The sequence below is a fragment of the Oreochromis aureus genome, linkage group 22, assembly GCF_013358895.1.
Source record: "Oreochromis aureus strain Israel breed Guangdong linkage group 22, ZZ_aureus, whole genome shotgun sequence".
Taxonomy (NCBI): Eukaryota; Metazoa; Chordata; class Actinopteri; order Cichliformes; family Cichlidae; genus Oreochromis; species Oreochromis aureus.
In genome coordinates, this window is record NC_052962.1 from 30,467,008 (window position 1) to 30,484,208 (window position 17,201).

The 17,201-nt window shown below is 41.5% G+C and overlaps 1 protein-coding gene across 1 annotated transcript; it reads left to right on the forward strand.

Moving 5' to 3' along the window:
- The first annotated feature begins 1,844 nt into the window (after nt 1-1,844).
- On the forward strand, nt 1,845-17,091 carry bmp8a (bone morphogenetic protein 8a). Its single transcript, XM_031754769.2, has 7 exons — nt 1,845-3,327; nt 11,197-11,389; nt 12,460-12,608; nt 13,129-13,308; nt 13,431-13,507; nt 13,690-13,800; nt 15,531-17,091. The coding sequence occupies exons 1-7, from the start codon at nt 2,829-2,831 to the stop codon at nt 15,678-15,680; spliced, it is 1,359 nt and encodes a 452-aa protein (XP_031610629.1). The 5' UTR covers nt 1,845-2,828; the 3' UTR covers nt 15,681-17,091.
- The last annotated feature ends 110 nt before the right edge of the window (nt 17,092-17,201 follow it).

Consider the following 17,201-nt stretch of genomic DNA (forward strand, 5'->3'; position numbering starts at 1 on the left):
AAACTGCTCCCTCTGATGACAGTCCTCGCTCTGTTCCACCACTTCTGTCTCGCAGGAATGTCATTTTTCATTTATGCTGGGTTTGTATGGTTTCGAGGGCACTCGGGCACTTATTTTTTCCCCCTCTCTCCTCTTTCACTCCCTGTTTGTTCTTTCACCTCCGCCTCTTCATCTTCTCTCACTCCTCTCCCCCTCCCCTTTATCTCTCCAGACGAGGCTTCCATAAAGTTGCAGATGTGAAGAGCAAAAGAAAACAAAATGGGGCAGAGCGTTAATTCCTGGCATTTGGGACTCGCCCTTTCGGCCAGGACAGAATGAACCGTGGTCACTTTGGTTTGGTCAGTGTTATTCATGCCTTTCAAAGTGACCGCAAGTACCAGGCCGCTTTGAAGCAAAGAGTACACAAACACGAGCTGGCACAGGCCTGAGCCTCACTACTATATTTGAGTCACTTCTTCCCTCCAAGTCTTTTTGGTTTAGAGTCGCACACATGCACACAGTGTGTTTGCATTAGGCCTGCTGCATGGCAGGCTCTGTGAACTAATGAATAGCTTAACGGGAAACCTGCAGCTTCAGAAAAAAAGACTTATGTTAGACATTAATTCTGAGCCAAGATAACACAGCGATGTTTGAGATTTTAGAGCTTTGAAACTGGCAACGGAGGAAAATAAACATTCATCCAACTCACAGCTGACAAGTAGGGATAAAAAAAACAGAAGTGAACTGAACTGGTTCAAGTTTAAATAAAATGCAGTGGAAACGGAGGGTATAACAATAAGATTTGCTAGTAAACGTGGATTATAGGCTCATGCATCTATATTTGCTGAGATCTTTTTAGAGTTTTTTCACCCTTTGTTTTCCAGATAAACCAAGTAAACCTTTCAGAGGCTTAATCTTTTTAGTTTGTGACGATGTCTCACCTTGAAGCCTTTGTGAGACACTGCCCACTCTGCCATCATGAAACTTACTAAGATCATGTGGGTCTAGATGTGAGTGGCGGCTGAATCGTCCAGAAAATGATCTCAAGACAGTATGGTGGGTGTCTGATAGTTGGTGTTGTCGACCACCACCTCTCTTCACTCACTCTGTCAAACCATCTGTCTTCTTGGTCCAAACTGTGAAGATTAGCATCCTCTAACGAGTGTCCTTTCTCCTTTAGGTGCTAGGTTGACCTTGGGTCATGTGACCCTTAATGACTCACAAGATTACAGGGTGGGCCAACAACTCTCAGGACTACCTCCCACGGCCTTATGATTCTCCATCAGGTTGTAAATCTCTTGGACGAGAGGTGAGACGTCTTCATGAACCACAAAGTCGTCCAGCTGCCGTCATTTTAACCATTTAAGACCACCATGGCCTGGATGACTGAGAAGCTTTGATTTTATACAGTTTTTAGTTTGAGCTTGTAGAGCCAGCCTCAACTGGCTATGAGAGGAAATGCGATTTTTGGCATTTTCATTTGTTTCATTATTCATCTGTGCAGTTTGCTGAAAAAGAGCCAAAAAAACCCCCAAAATCCATCAGTGAAAACTAAAATTGGGTATCATCTTATTCGGTGTATTTAAAGTTGACTTGTTACTAACTTCTAAAAAGGTTTATTTTTTAAACTTTGCCTTTTTGTCTTGATATTATTATTTTACGACCTTTACGTCAGTTTGGCAGCTCTGTGCAGGGTTACATGTGTAAAGAAATGTTTCTCCCTGACTTCCTGACTTCTGACTCACCGAGCGAACAGAGATGTTTTAGCATTAAACAAGGCAGCTGGCAGCCAGACACTTAAAGCGGAGTAGCAATGAAAGGAAGCAGTCATAAGAGGATGAAAAGATAGATGGGTGGAGGTAAGGAGGAGAGAGATGAGGTCTCCCAAAGAGACCACTGGGAGGGGAGGTTGATGAGATGTAAGCAGGAGAAGAGAGAAGCTTTAGGACTTGAAAGAGGAGGGGAGGCAGAGGCTGGGAGGGAAACTCCCTTCTGGTCTTGAACAACTGTTCAGGCTTCAAACACTCAGAGCGCTGCACAGCTCACGCTGAGCGAAGGACTGCAGGAGAAACCTCTCACCCCTCTCAAGGATTTACAGTCAGGAAACAATTTTTATAAAGTGGATTAGGAGAGACATCTGGCACCCCAGAGACGTGTGGGAGGCGAGCGGCCTTGAATGAATGAATAAGTGCCCACGGAAGACTGGATAAAAGTTTCCAGAAGTTATTTTTCATCAGCAGATGATCCTCGTGAGGTATCCCGGGTTAATCTTTGGCTCACTGCAGGTGCGAGCTTCATTTCCTTGTGCGCTGGAGAAAAAGTCGGCGCTAACCTGATGATACGGCTCTCCGGTTTCACTCCAATTTCTGCAGCACCTGCTCATCACTGAAATTGCTTTCCATCCTGCAAGTTTACAACTTCAAAGCCTCGAGCAATCTTCCATAGGGGCATTGTTTGTCTATATCCAAAACACATCTGAAAAGCTTGTAATTATGCTCTCACTCTCATTATCTCTGCTTCTCTTGCTCCACGGCTGAGAGGTGAGGGAGAAGTGGATGAGAGGAGATTAGAGAAGGTAGAAGAGGGAGGGAGGGAGAGATAAACAGGCAGTTTAAGGCTGTAAACACATCCTGTCCAGAGGCAGCTGTCTTCTAAACACATCGGGCATAAATCAAGGTTGTATTTGTCTGTGGTGACTCTGAAGCAGTCGGGGGACAAACAGGAGCGAGCAGAAGGCACTCTGTGGTGGTCAGGCTGGTCACACTGGTGGAGGTGAGAGAGAACGCGAGGAGGGAAGTGGATTATTTGTGACGGGAAACTTTGAGAAGAATCCGGGGCAGACTACAGTCATGGCCTCGGTCATCTCTTACGGCCTCTCCTGCCTTTTCGCCAAGATGCCACGGACGCACACGAGGAGCGCCAGATCCACGTCCGCCATCCACCCCTGGACCCTGCTCCTCCTTTCCCTGCTGCTCCTGCTCTCCCTCTCCCTGTGGAGCCAGCAGGCCGAGGCCGTGGTCCCCTCCAGCTTCCGGAAGCTTAGTGGACGAGAGAAGAAGGAGATGCAGAAGGAGATCCTGACCATCCTGGGTCTCCCGGGGAGACCCAGACCCCACCCTCCACTGCGACCGCCGTCTTCTGCGCCGCTCTTCATGCTGGACCTGTACCACGCCATGTCGGTTGATGAGGATGAAGGCAATGAGATTATTGCAAGTACACCTTTCAAGGGGTCATCTAAAGGGGCACCTCAGGTCAACCGGGGTGCCCTGCCAACCCTCAGCACGCACACACCGCCGCTGGGGACGGTAGTCAGCGAGGCCGACACGGTGATGAGCTTCGTCAACCTTGGTGAGTCATAAAACTGTTAAAGGTACTTATTTTTCTAAAACTCAATCAACACCATGACTTTATGTCCAAAACATCAGCGACTGGGTGAAGAGTTACCAGCTGTAGCTAAACTAGAGCCATGCTTTTCTTTTGTGTAATACCAATTTGTACCACAAGATGGTGCAGTGAATCAGTGTCACCTTTATCTAACCTGTAAGTCAATGAGAAGTTGCACAATGGCAGCCTGGTGCGATGTAAAACCTGAGGAAAAATTGTGTAAAATGCTGCCCCCTGGTGGTGAAAATTTTAGTTAAATTCTGCAGCGAGTACTTACAAAATGTACCTTTAATCGTGGGAATATAGGACTGTAGCTGATATATAAAATATGCACCTAACGTCCAGGTCTGGAAGTGTCTTTGACTGGCATTCTTTCATATGTCCAGCAGGGGGCGACTCCTCTGCTTACTGCAGAAGTCTATAGAAAAACAGCCCCACTTTTTACCTGATTTCTGACTTCATTAAACATTTTCCTGATGATTTAATTTTCTCAATTTCTAATCTGAATATCTACTTAATACAACGTGATGTTCACTTTGTAAATTATGGTCCTCATTAGAATCAAAAAGGCCAGTAAAACTGGCTTTATGAAATGGTCAGGTAAAGGTTTGTGAAAGCAAGACTTCCGAGACATTCAAAAACCAGGAAATGTCATTCTCAGCATGTACTGATGTTTCTTGACCCCGGTGAAAGCCACGAGCGTTTCTGGAGCTTCAGCCTCTTTAGATATTTAAAATGTAACTAATAGATGTGCCAGAGTTTTCTGAAGTTGTCTTTCTGTTTTGTTTGTCTTCATTTTTCTCCCATGTCAAAGAAACAAAGACATTTCAAGAAAAGTAACTGAATCATTTTAAAGTCTTCATCGCAGTAACTGTGATCGAATTGCCAACAAAACCAATACCAGTGTTTTGCTGATATGTAGGCGCATCTCTAGGTTTTAGTTTTGTTTTATCATAGCCATTAAACAAACAAGATCTAAAGTGTTAATTGGTAATAATTAGGGTCACATTTGGCGTCAAGTAGATTTTATTACCTTGAAACTGAACCAGCCCAGATGTTTCCCCCTCCAATTTTCAGTCTCTAACATCTGTAGGTAAAGCTGTGGCATCGGTCTTCTCATCTGGCATCACTAAACGGGTATAAGCATTCCCTAAAACTTTGGACTGCTCCTTATAGCTTAAAGAGAGGAACGCTGTTTATCATCAGTTTTGAATGACAGGACAGTTTTTGCCTTTTTGTGGTTTGGCTACAAAACGCAAACTCAGAGGAATGAAATTGCACAGTGTGTGAACTTGATGACACTGTCAGTGCCATAAGTTTTAGTCTCACGTAGTTTCCTCTAACTCTTCCCCTGGCAGAGCGGATTGAACCCGCTGTCAATACGACTGATTTTTATTGGTAGGTTTACATTTCAGTTCCTGGTTCCTAAAATCCTCCAGCCTCAGTTCACTGCTGCTCCTGTGATATTAGATGAAGGACTTTGATGATTAAAGTAAGTTGTGAAAAGGTGGATTGGTCAATCTGTCCAAATCAGGGGTATCAAACTAATTTTACCTCCCGGGGCACAAATAGCCCAATTTAATATTAAGTAGGGTGAAAAAACTAAACCTGGTGCATGCAATGAGTTTGTTAATTTAAACACACACAAACTATGCACGAGAAACATTTGGCATTGATGATATGAAGGAATATTCACAAACTTCTGCTGCACTTCTGTCTGCCGATCATCTTTGAGCTTCAGCAGGAACTCATTCACAGATCCTCACATCTGTTTCAGCTCGTGTCTTAGCAGATTCACGTGGACTTCTGTAAACTGCAGCCAATCAAAATTTAGGATATTGTCTCAACATGTATCCAGACCACTGAAACAGCGTAATAACTTAAAACATCTCCAGTCTGTTTCCCTTTCTTTTGGTGTAAAGAAATACATCCTGAACCATCTGTTCAGAACGAAACAGCCTGAAATGTCTGTTTCTCCACAGTCAGTGGAAAGTCATCACACAGAAACATTATTATCGAAGTCAAACACCTCACCACGGTTCCTTTGCAGATCTGTCAACTATAAAGGCCTGCCACACAGAAAGCTGTGACATGACAGAAACAGACTATGAGCCACTAAGAAGTACATTTTATCATTTAATGTCTCTTCATATAAAACTCTTCAACCACCCGGTGTGCTGAATTAAACCCTTTATTGACTGCTTCTTATCCACAGTCTGAAGCAGATCCACGTATTTTATGTCCTTTGTTTAGATTATTTTACTCAGCTTTCATTAATAATGGCCGCATGGATTAACTGGACATAATCTTCAATACGATCAAACAAGAAGTTAGTAATTATCATTAAAAATATAGTGTTAACTGTAGTTGCATATGAAATTAAGTTTAGTAGTTATTTTTAGTTTAGTTCAGACATTTTGCTGAGTTGAGCCTTAATTCAGTTCAATTCAATTCAGTTTTATTTATACAGCACCAAATCACAGCAACAGTTGCTTCAAAGTGCTTTATATTGTAAGGTAGACCCTACAATGATACATACAGAGAAAAACCCAACAATCATATGACCCCTATGAGCAAGCACTTTGGCGACAGTGGGAAGGAAAAACTCCCTTTTAACAGGAAGAAACTTCCAGCAGAACCAGGCTCAGGGAGGGGCGGGGCCATCTGCTGCAGCCGGTTGGGGTGAGAGAAGGAAGAGAGGATAAAAAAAAACATGCGTAAGAGAGCATGTGTAAAACCTGCATTTTTTTCTAATGGACAGCAGGGGGCGACTCCCCTTGTTGCTGAAGACTGGGTTGTAAAACAACCAATGCTTCTGGCTTTATTTACGACCCCAGTAAACACTTTCCTGATACGTTTATGGTCAAGATCACTAAATTAGAGTCTCATCTAATATGACATGATGTCAATTTTGTAAATTATGTCCCCGTTACAATAAAAAAGGTCAATAAAGCAGGTTTGCCTCACAGCTGGTTTACAGTGTGATTGAAAAGTCCCTGCACTCAGATGTACCTCTCTCTCATGATGTCTGTTTTTAAAAATCGAGATCTTCAAGTAAAGGCTCACACTGATTATCCCCATCTTTTAATTATGGTGAGAAATGTTGGTTAGCGTGAACTCGATGGAGGTCAATTAATAGGGGGGGACAAAAACAGAGCATCACCAAGAAAGTTCAGCCCTGACTGACTCCAGTAAACCCTCCGCATGAGTTCATGTAGTTTACCAACAAAGGTTCTAAGCAACTATATTATTTAAAAAGCAAGCAAAGAAAAACATTTTTATAGATTTTATGGGGAATAAATGATACTATGTGGTTAAAGAAAATGCAAATACAAATACTACTAATACAGTTTGGTTAATGTTCCAACACCACCAGCATGAGGAAGATTGTGAAGACTGTTTATATTGTACTATATGTTAACTTCTTAAAACATGGCCCTGACAGTCACCACCCAGCATGTACACACTAAACTGACCCTAAACATGTTTAGACAGTTCAGAGAAAGGACCGCACCGAGCGAAGCTGAACAGAAATGAAAAACTGATTTGCAATTTTCAGTGTTTTCTAACATTTTGCAGCCCAAACAAAAAAACTAATCCATTAAGAAAATTCAGAACATTTAATACCGAAAAAATATACTGCTGAAAGTTGCCTCTTGGCCTCTGTGTGTGGATATTTATGCGTCCATCAACACGACAGCGCAGCCCTGCTGATGCCTATCTGTCCGAGCCTGAACATTAAACATCCTCTTCCCGATGGTTTCCTTCCTCCTGCTCGATGGTGATCTGCACCCAGTTCACCGTGGGAAACGTCACCCCCTCTCTGCTCGGGGTCTCTAATGAACTGCTTCAAATGAGAGGTTTGCTTTTTTTAGAAACAAAAACTAAATCTGCTCTGCTCTGGAAAAGAAAAAGCACCCTGAAATTTATCAGTCAGCGCTGCAGAAGCACAGCATGTCATCTCCCAAAGCGGCACGATTTCGTAAACAGAGGTGACTCATATCTTTAATAATCACCTACAGCTCAGGACAGAGTTTCCTTTGGATAAAACCTTTAAAACTTCACCAAACTTACGTAAGAGGGCGGCTAAAACACATCAGACGAACAGAGAAAATTTGAGATATCGTGCCGGAAATAAAGACCTCGGGCTGAGTGTGTGAACTTTCACACAACAAAAAGACGAAGCATCCAACCGCACACCAAATATATTTAGCAGCTCCTCGAATAACTAATCTAATCAGTGCGTGTGGTTCGTGTAAGCTGAATGAAACAGGCGAGCGTGTGTGTGTCTGTGCATATGTAATGGGAAGACACAGCTGGTTAGAATTAAAGGCCCACTGACACACAAAAAAAAGCCAACGGTCTGAATTGAGATGAAAATACTGCTGTGGAGGGAGCGACGCTAAAAATACCAGGCAGGGCTGCAATTAGTGGTGTGTGCGCGGAGCAGCTGCTGCGGTTCAGAGCACTAAGTGTCTCTAATTACTGCTGCAGAGTGTGTGTGTGTGTGTGTGTGTGTGTGTGTGTGTGTGTGTGTGCTGATATGTGCACGCCCAACCCATGAGGGGTGTCCTCTGCTGAGTATCTCTATTTAACATGCTCTGTGTGTGTGTGAGTGTGTGTGTGTGTAGGCCAAACCCCAGTGACGAGGACTTTCATGTCCATGAAGGGTTCTACAAGGACGGACACACACACACACACACACACACACACACACACACACACACACACACACACACACACACACTCGCTGTGCTGATGTATGAGGGCGTGTGTTCACTTGCTCACCTCTGCGTTTACAGATTCAGGCCTCAGTTGCATTTTCCACCTCGTGTCATGTTTAGGGTTTCCTCCTGTGAGTCACGATCAACCCCTGAAGGACTTTTCATGCTCTCATGTTCTCAGCAGCTCCTGATGTGTCCTTCAGCAGGGCACCTCAGCTTAACCCTCAAGTGACCAAGTGTGGTCATTTATGACTACCATTATAGTTTATACAGTAAATCTCGTAATGGCTCAGTTTCTGTTTGTAATGCCAAACAGTCAAATGTTACCAGTAGGTCTTCTGATCAGGGTTCACTGTCCATCCCCAAATCTAAACTAAAAGCGAGTCTTTGCAATTTAATCTGTGAGTTTAAAAAACAGCTTAAAGCCTTTTAAACTGGCATTTTCCCCCAATATATGTAAAATTTGAATTTATTGGAATCTGATCAAATTAATTGTACTTGATTGGTAAATTTTCAGTTTATACAAGTTTGAATAAATAAACCTTTGATTTTATATATCAGTTGCATTTTACTCAATCATTGCTTTGTAATTATTGATCATTATTGATCATTTCATGAGTGAAGTAAACTGATAAATTCATGGTGAGAAACACTTTTATGATTAAAAAATATCACAAAAATCATAACAACGGTCATAAATGTCGGCACTAGGCGAATTGAGCGTGAATGCACCTGGATAAATACTTTCATTTTGTGCTGAGAAAGTGCAGAACAGGTGTGCATGAGAGGACATGCATAATGAAATAAAGCTGACGAATTTTATAGAGAAAAACTGCTATGCTTTAAAAGGACACACAGCGTCGTATCAAGCGAACCAAAGCAACCAGGAAAAAACTAAGTTCAAATATTCCTGGTTTGTAGCTGTTAAACTTTGCTGTGATCGCCGTCAGCTGCAAAACCACCGACAGGTGAAGTGACATAAATAATCTCGTTTTAAAAAAACCCCGATCACGGCACAATCACTGTTGCAGATCAAATAAATATTAAAAAGCCAAAACAATACAAACTAAATAAAACTAAAAATTAATAAATAAAGTAAATGAAAATCATGTCAGGGAAGATGGAGGGAGAAGTTTAATTTTCAGGGTAGGAAAAGCTCTTAAAGGGTGTTTCCGAGAAAAGTTTTAACCCGTATTTATTCGATCTGACTGGTTCCAGACATCCAGTTAACTTAGATCAGTCTCAGGATGGCTGCAGACTCTCAGGACCTGCTTCTAGAAAAACTTCGTCCAATTCAACAAAGACCTTTAACTTAGTTTCTGATCGAGTATCTGCAAAATACACCAGACCGAGTTTTAATTACTGTAGTCCTAGATCACAAACTAAAGTGCTCAAAAGATAATGATGACCTCAGATTAATGTTGAGGCTGACTGCTGTCCTTCAGTGATGTGTTTACTGTATTCAAACTACAGTAAACAATATTTTTTCTGTATTTATTTTTCGTTTTTTCAGTATTTTTCCAGTATTTATATGATTTTGAAGCGCTTGTTCCTCGCTAGAAGAATAAATGACAGAACCGAACAGCTTCTTTATTTAATATTATTTAGCTTTAACAGGAAAAAATAGTTGAAACCTTTAAGCAGAATTTGTTTATGACGTGCAGCCGTGGACTGTAGGCCACAAAAGGTGGGCGCAGTCACCTGATTTGTAATTGACAGTCCCTGGATGACCTTCCTTTATCACAGAATCACCATTGGCAACTGAGCCGATGAAGTCATCGGGTCACAGCGAGACGGAGCTGCAGGCAGAGCTGTCGCCCCCTGGTGGGCAATAAAAGGAATGCGATTTTAAAACACTGCCACCTTGGCTTCACTTTTTCAGAACAAAAACACGTTGGTCTTTTATACAGTCTGGGGGAAAGAAGTCAGGCTTGTTTGAACGTATCCAGAGTTTTTAATTAAAAAATGCATAATGCTAAAGTGAAGATTATTCTGTTTCCAGTCTTTCTGCACATCTAAGCAAACAGGCTGCTGATGGTAGCTGTTAGTTTAAAGTTTTTGTTCCTCCCAAAAAGTTGATTGTGTTCATCCGGACTAACCTGGATGATTGAGCGTGCATCAAGACATTTTTTCCTCCTTTTTCTAGTAAATCATTTTTATAATTTAGCATTTGCTTGAGTTCTGCTTCTTGAGTGCAATTAGTGGATATGAATTTTTCTGTGAAGGATATAATAGTTATTTATTTATTTGTACTTCACAGTAGTTTAAATTGTCTTTTATATTGAGGAGCTACAGCAGTAAATGATCATTAATAAAAATAATGAGGGATACATTGTAATGATGACCTTTGTGTCTGATCTTTTACTTGTGTTACAAAGATGTGAATAGTTCTTTCATCACTGTTTCCCTCTGTCCTTTTCTCTGACTCATTTCCTGATGATCTCACTGCTGCTCCTCTTCTTCACTTTTGTTACTCCTTCTTCTCTCCACAGTTACACACACACATTCTCTCCTCTTTCATCTGCTTTTAACTAAAACTCCTCAGACAAACCGTTCAGATCTGGTTGGATGAAACACTTTTTTCCCCTCTCGGGTTTTTGCGTGACAGGAACATTTTGTAATCTGGTGTTGGTCAACAAACCTTCACCTGGACGCTTTTTGCCCTTGTTTGAGTTCCTTCTACTTTATGCATCATGGAAAGTTGATTTACTTCTTAGTTTGTCATGCAACCATCAACACACGTTTAAGGCTTGATTAATTTAACTGGTTTTTGTTGTTGTTGTTTATCGCATTATTTAGTTTATCAGTTTTTTTCCTTTGACTGTTCGCTTTCTTCTGGTGTTCTGCAAGAAACTGCCCTCGTTTTAGGCACCTCAGATTATACAGGCTTGTATGAATGTGCAGGACCAGCATGCACTGAGCAGGAATGATGCTTGAGCATCTATGCCTCCATCTTCCAGAATGTACGCTTGAAATACTTCAGCATTACTGTCAAATCATCTAAATGTTTACAATCTAACTCTGTTTAAAGGTCTTGATCACATCTGTTCCTTCTGAAAAGCCATGCTGATATATAGGAATCTCCCCTATTCTCTCTTTCTGTGTGCAGTGGAGCAGGAGCGTGACCTCCTGCAGCCTCGTCCCTACTGGAAGGAGTTTCGTTTTGACCTGACCCCTCTCCCCAAGGGTGAGACGGTGACTGCGGCAGAGTTTCGTATCTATAAGACGCTGACGGTGGGTCAGAGGGCAAACCGAACGCTGCACATCTCCGTCTACGAGATCAAACGAGAGAACAGACACAGGTTTCTTCTCACTTTTATATCTTTCTTCCTTTACGGTAGCTCTCCCTCTCTGTCTTGGTCTCAGATACTTGATTTTAGTCCCACACGGCCAGCTTTAGGCCTTCTGACAGCTTGTTCACTACTCATTAGAGGATCTTATTATTATTTTATTATTTTGAATACATTCATAAAAAGGGAAATCCGCTCTAGCCTGTCTTTAGCGCCTTTATGTTGTTTTAAATTTATGGATACAAACCTATAAGCACATCCCCCTCTGCCTCAGCCCTACTTTGTTTTAACACTAACTGGTTCAAACACAAAGCTAGACAGATAAACATGAACTGATATAGTTTATATGAAATCAGCAGGTCAAATCAGATCAAGGCATAACTGAAAACACAGATTCAAAGATCGCGAGCCTGGCTGCAGTCTGTGAAAATAATACCATCTGAAGTCTTGTTTATAACAGCCATAAAGGACGTCATCTGTCAAACTGATAAATACAGGCTGACTCGAGTGTTTACGATTGTCTAGACTGATAAAGTTTACTTGCATGTGCTGGAGAAAAACACCAGAGCTGGAAGAAGCATTCAGATCCTAACCTCACAGCTGCCCATTCAGTTCAGTTTGATTTTATTTCTATAGCACTATGTCACAATGACAGTGGCCTCGAGGTGCTTTATACTGGAAGATAAAGTAGCTGGAAGAAACTTCTGGAAGAACTGGGTGGAGCATCTGCTGCGACCAGCTGGAGGGCGAGGCCAAAGAGGAGAGAAAGAAGGAGCCTCATTCACCCGATCACACAAACATTCACACAAGCGCTTTTTTTCTGTGCCTAAGTGCTTTCTATCAGGGATTGAACCACCAACCTTCCAATAAGTAGATGACCTGCTCTGCATGTGAGATGTAGATTTTTACATAAAGTGTAAAACAACTAAAAGATCAAAAGACCTTTGACCATATAGTTAATTTCTGCTTATAAACTTTATAAAAATGCTGATTTTATTGTGAGAATTTCCTCAAATGCTCAATCAAAATAAGTGAAACCACCAAGCTGTTCTTCTAAATTTCTATATGTCCTCTTCCTGCAGAGAGCCAGAGCTGGTGCTGCTGGACATGCAGTCAGTACCTGCAGGACAGGAGGGCTGGCTGGCTTTTGACGTCACCTCAGCCTCCAACCACTGGCTCGTCCACCCTCGCAGCAACATGGGCATACGTCTCTACGTAGAGACAGAAGAAGGTGGGTGCGCCCCCTACCCTAATAATCAGGAATGAATTTAGATTTGAAATAGTCTGATATAAAGGAGACCTATGATTCTCATTTCTATCAGTGCCATTAGGTCCATTATATCACCTTATATGGTTGTAACCTCCAACTATCTCCTGCTTTCCTGCCCTGTGGTTTTAATCAGTAGAAAATACTTAAACAGGTCTTGTTATTTTCATTTCCAGCTCCATATCTTCACCCTTGGACTCATCGAGTGTAGCTTTGCATGAGTCAGTTCAAAATAATCCTTATTTATCTTATACTGGGCTTGCTGTGTAGTGACTATTTTGACCATATCACAATTTTTATGTATATTTTATAACTCCAAGGTGTAAAAATGCTTATTGGACTTAAGCAGATCAGGTGATGTGTATTTATGTAATGAGGGAGGGTGTGGCCTCAGGAGGTCAACACCCTGTATCAAGGTCTCCATAATTATCAGCCAGCTTCTTTACCTTTATATATTTTATATAACGTGATACTTTTCTTTCAGACCGCTCCTTGGCTGGGGGTTGGATTGGGTTGGTGGGTCGGAGAGGCCCTCGCTCCAAGCAGCCTTTCATGGTCACCTTCTTCAGGGAGAACCAGGTCCCGTGTCGGCCACCGCGAGCCGTTAAACCTCATCCCCGCAGGAAGAAACCCAAATACGACCTCCCAGTCCCCAACTTCAAAGGTCAGGCTCCAGCCAGTCACACTCTGTGGGATTACAGGCCTTACTGATAACCGTGTTACAACCTTTAACTAGTTGTTTTATCATGCAAATAATTTTCACCTTTTTTTCTGTTGTTTCTTCAGAACGTAATTCTGAAAACAGAGGTCAGCCCTGTAAAAAGCACGAACTCTACGTCAGCTTCAGCGATCTGGGCTGGAAGGTCAGTCATGTTACTCGTTATGTTAATCATCTTTTTACTAGTGACCTATAAAAGTTAAATCATCTTTGATATAACGTCTTATGCGTTGCTCTCATACGTGACATTTCTTTGTAGATTAGATAAAAACTATGAATCACTTCTGGCTCCTGTATCATGAACTATAACTGTGTCTTTGTGCTCAGGACTGGGTTTTGGCTCCTACTGGATACTCGGCGTACTACTGTGATGGAGAGTGCTTTTATCCTCTGGGCGCCTGCATGAACGCCACCAACCACGCCCTCATCCAGCAAGTGGTCAGTACACACGAGTCAATCACATCCTGACTTCAGTCATCTCAGAGTAAAAGATACTGATAAAATAAACACCATGAAGGTTGTTACCTTTCCCTGTGAGCCCCTCGTGTAGTAATTTCAATCATATTTGTTGCTTCTGTTGGCCTGATGTGTGTACACACTACTCAACCAACAAAAACAACATGTGCATTTTTAACACCAGGTTTCCAAAAAATGAGGTCAGCTGACCACCTGTGTATAATGAGCAACCACGTTTATTCCATCAGTGGATTTTTGCTTCCCTGACGGACTCATTGAGGAACATTTCAAACACACATGCAGCATCACAGAGCCCAGACCTTAACCCCACTGAGGCGATCGATGGTTCAGTCCCAGATGCATGGGGGGTACACCAAGTACCCCCCGTGCATCCATCTGGGTTTGCGCAGGTGTGGATTCGTGAACTTGTGGCTTCTACTTTTGTGCCTATGATATATTATCACTGCGCATCAGCTCTCCACAAAGAGAGCTGAACTACTTTTTCAAGTCATTCTTTTTTATGTGCCGTGGGATTTGACAGATCTCAAGTGTTTTTATTTTAATAAACTTTACAGAAGGATCTGCACTTGTAGCCGATGGTTTGTGAGTTTACACACTGTAATAAATGTGGTGAAGGAGGCTTGTGGCGGTTTTTCTTTAGCTGTGGGTAATTGTTGCGCTGCAGGAAAGAAAATCCTAATCACAAATGTTCTGGTCATTAATTAGATCCAAATAGTTTTTTATACGATCACTCAGTGTTTAGACAGACTGTGGGTGTATTAAATGGATCTTTTCAGTTAGGAGCATTTCCTTTTATTTTATTAATTTAACTGAAATTACAAAAGAAACACGAACTGAGTCAGTAAAAGGACTAGCTGTTACAATCCCTGATAATTCATTGCTTCAAATGGAGAAGGTCTTGAGGGATGACTACCATGAAGAAAGGCAGACCTTCACACGGTCTTTCGACCTTTTATCACAAATTATTCTACCAATTTTTATTTCCTTTTACTTCCTTGGTTAGGTTTAGGGATTAGAAATCTGATCTAGAGTATAATATTTAAAGCATTAAGATTTTTAAGACACATCGTCAGTAGTGGACCTTGGATTCGTTGGGCGTTTCGGCCATTATCACTAGACATCCTCATCCAAGGAAGACTGTCAGGGTTGATCAGGCTCCAGAGTGTGTCACTGGTTTGTGTTAAATTGTTTCGCTTCTACTTTCTTCTGTTTAGTTTTCTACAATTTATTTTGAAGTAAAAAAGAATTTGGACTTCTGTGGTGCCAAAGCAAACAAACAGCAGCACATCAATCATTTAATCATGATTATTTTGTTTTCATATCATGAAGATCATGGATAAACTCATGAATCTGTTACCTGCACAGCCCCGAGTGTTCGTGTATCATGTGTTACATGCTATACTTCATGTTCTGTTTTAATATTTTGAGTCTGTATGGCTGCCACATTGACCAGCTTCTCTTGCAGAACAGATCTGGGTCTCAGTTGGACATCTTGGTAAAATAAAAGTCCTGAAAACATGCCAACAGACTCCAACTCCTGTAAACACCTGATTACAACATGCTTAAATATTATAATGGACTATATTTTTGTCCTCTCTCTGTGTTACATAAAATATCTGAACCGTTCTTACTCTCTTTGTGACAACACTTTAGTATAACAGCATTAACTGTATTTCACTCTGCTCTGGCAGGTTCACATCCTGAAGCCTGACGAGGTCCCCAAAGCGTGCTGCGCCCCCACGAAGCTCAGCCCCATCTCCGTCCTGTTCTACGACGACAACAACAACGTCATCCTCAAAAAGCATCGCAACATGGTGGTCAAGACCTGCGGCTGTCTATGAGAGTGGCCAAGGCTCCGCTTGGAAGAAAATGTGTAAAGGATGATTTATTTTTCCAGACGCTGCAGAAACGTGAACAGTTTGGATGATGAAGGACCAACAAATCTCATCCAGCAGGTCTGAATGGTCCCGTTTTTCAGAGTTAAAGTTCACAGATTTCTCCTTTGTCAGTGTTTCAGCATTTTCCGAGACTCTTTGGCTTCACAAAAACATGCTGAAAACCGATTCACGGCGCACGATTACATTGCAGAAATGGCATAAATGTACTCTTGCATTGAACATCGTTTAGCTTCTTCAGGGAAGAGTTACGAGCAAACATTTGGGCATTTCTCTTATTTTGATACACATTTTCAAATTGAAAAAAGCTAATCAGCATCAAACCACACAGACTTTAGCTTATTACAGAAAGGTTTCAATTCTCATGAAGGCAGATGATATTAGATGGTAGGAAATCCATCAGTGATGCCTGATTTATTTTTTTGTTTTGTTAACTGACAGCACTACTGTTGTTATAAGAAAAATCTATATGAAGAGATTATTAAACTGTATTCAGTTAATATAAAATAAACAGTACATTTAATATCAGTTTGAGATTGAGGATTGTAAATAATCTAATTTTATTTTTGCAAGTTTTAAGCAACTCCTAGTTATTCCACTAAATCGAAATGCAAACATGTTGTAACCTGAGTCCAATCTGAAGCCAGCTCCTGCTGTGAGACCAGAGTCTCAACAGGTCTGAAAGTAAACGTGATGATGGGCTTTTTTTTCCATTTTTCAACCAGTGCCTCTTTGTCTCTATCGTCCTGCCTATAACCTGGAAATCAGTCTGACGCCTGATGCTGAAGGACGTCTCAAGGCCTTAAATGCATCTGGAGGACAGCAGAGACGAGCTTTCCACTGAGGAAGTGCCTTCACATTTATGCATAAGCAGTCCTGGCACACAGCTGCATTATTCCACCAAGAAACAGTACGGTGTACTTGAGTATTTGCAGTAGCCACTCCCAAAGCCGAGAACATCAGTGCTCCAAACTTTGGGATCAGAAATTATTTTATGGTGAAAATGTGACGACCGGATTCCAGACTGAACCCTGGTAACTGTGGAGGAAGAGTGAGTGCTGCTTTTAGTGAGGCTAAATCACAACAGTGACTAACGTTGAACATGTAACCTGGTCTGGAGCACGTTATATTTTGGTCTAAAACCAAATGGGAGCTCCGCGGTTTCTCAGGTTCTTTAAGAATGACACAGAATGACAATGATACATGCTGATAAGTTTTATGTAAGTAAACTGTTGAGCTGTATCTCACCAACACCCATGAGAATTTACCTGTATTTAGTTAGTGCTGCAAATGCTTAAATATATTAAGCTTAAAAAGCTGTTAAGTCTTGCTAGAATTACAGATAATAGATCAACTTTAAAAAAAAAAAGTCACACCTGTTATCGTCACCAATATTCAATCAAAAAAGTAAAAAAATTTCACAAATTAAGGTGATTTCTTTATCAGGATGTGCTAAAAATGAACCGA

Excerpts from the sequence above, each read along its gene's own strand:
- bmp8a (XM_031754769.2), top strand. The coding sequence starts at position 2,829 with ATGGCCTCGGTCATCTCTTACGGCCTCTCCTGCCTTTTCGCCAAGATG. Across the intron at positions 3,328-11,196 it reads GATGAGCTTCGTCAACCTTG|TGGAGCAGGAGCGTGACCTC; the intron begins GTGAGTCATAAA and ends TTCTGTGTGCAG. Across the intron at positions 13,508-13,689 it reads TCAGCGATCTGGGCTGGAAG|GACTGGGTTTTGGCTCCTAC; the intron begins GTCAGTCATGTT and ends CTTTGTGCTCAG.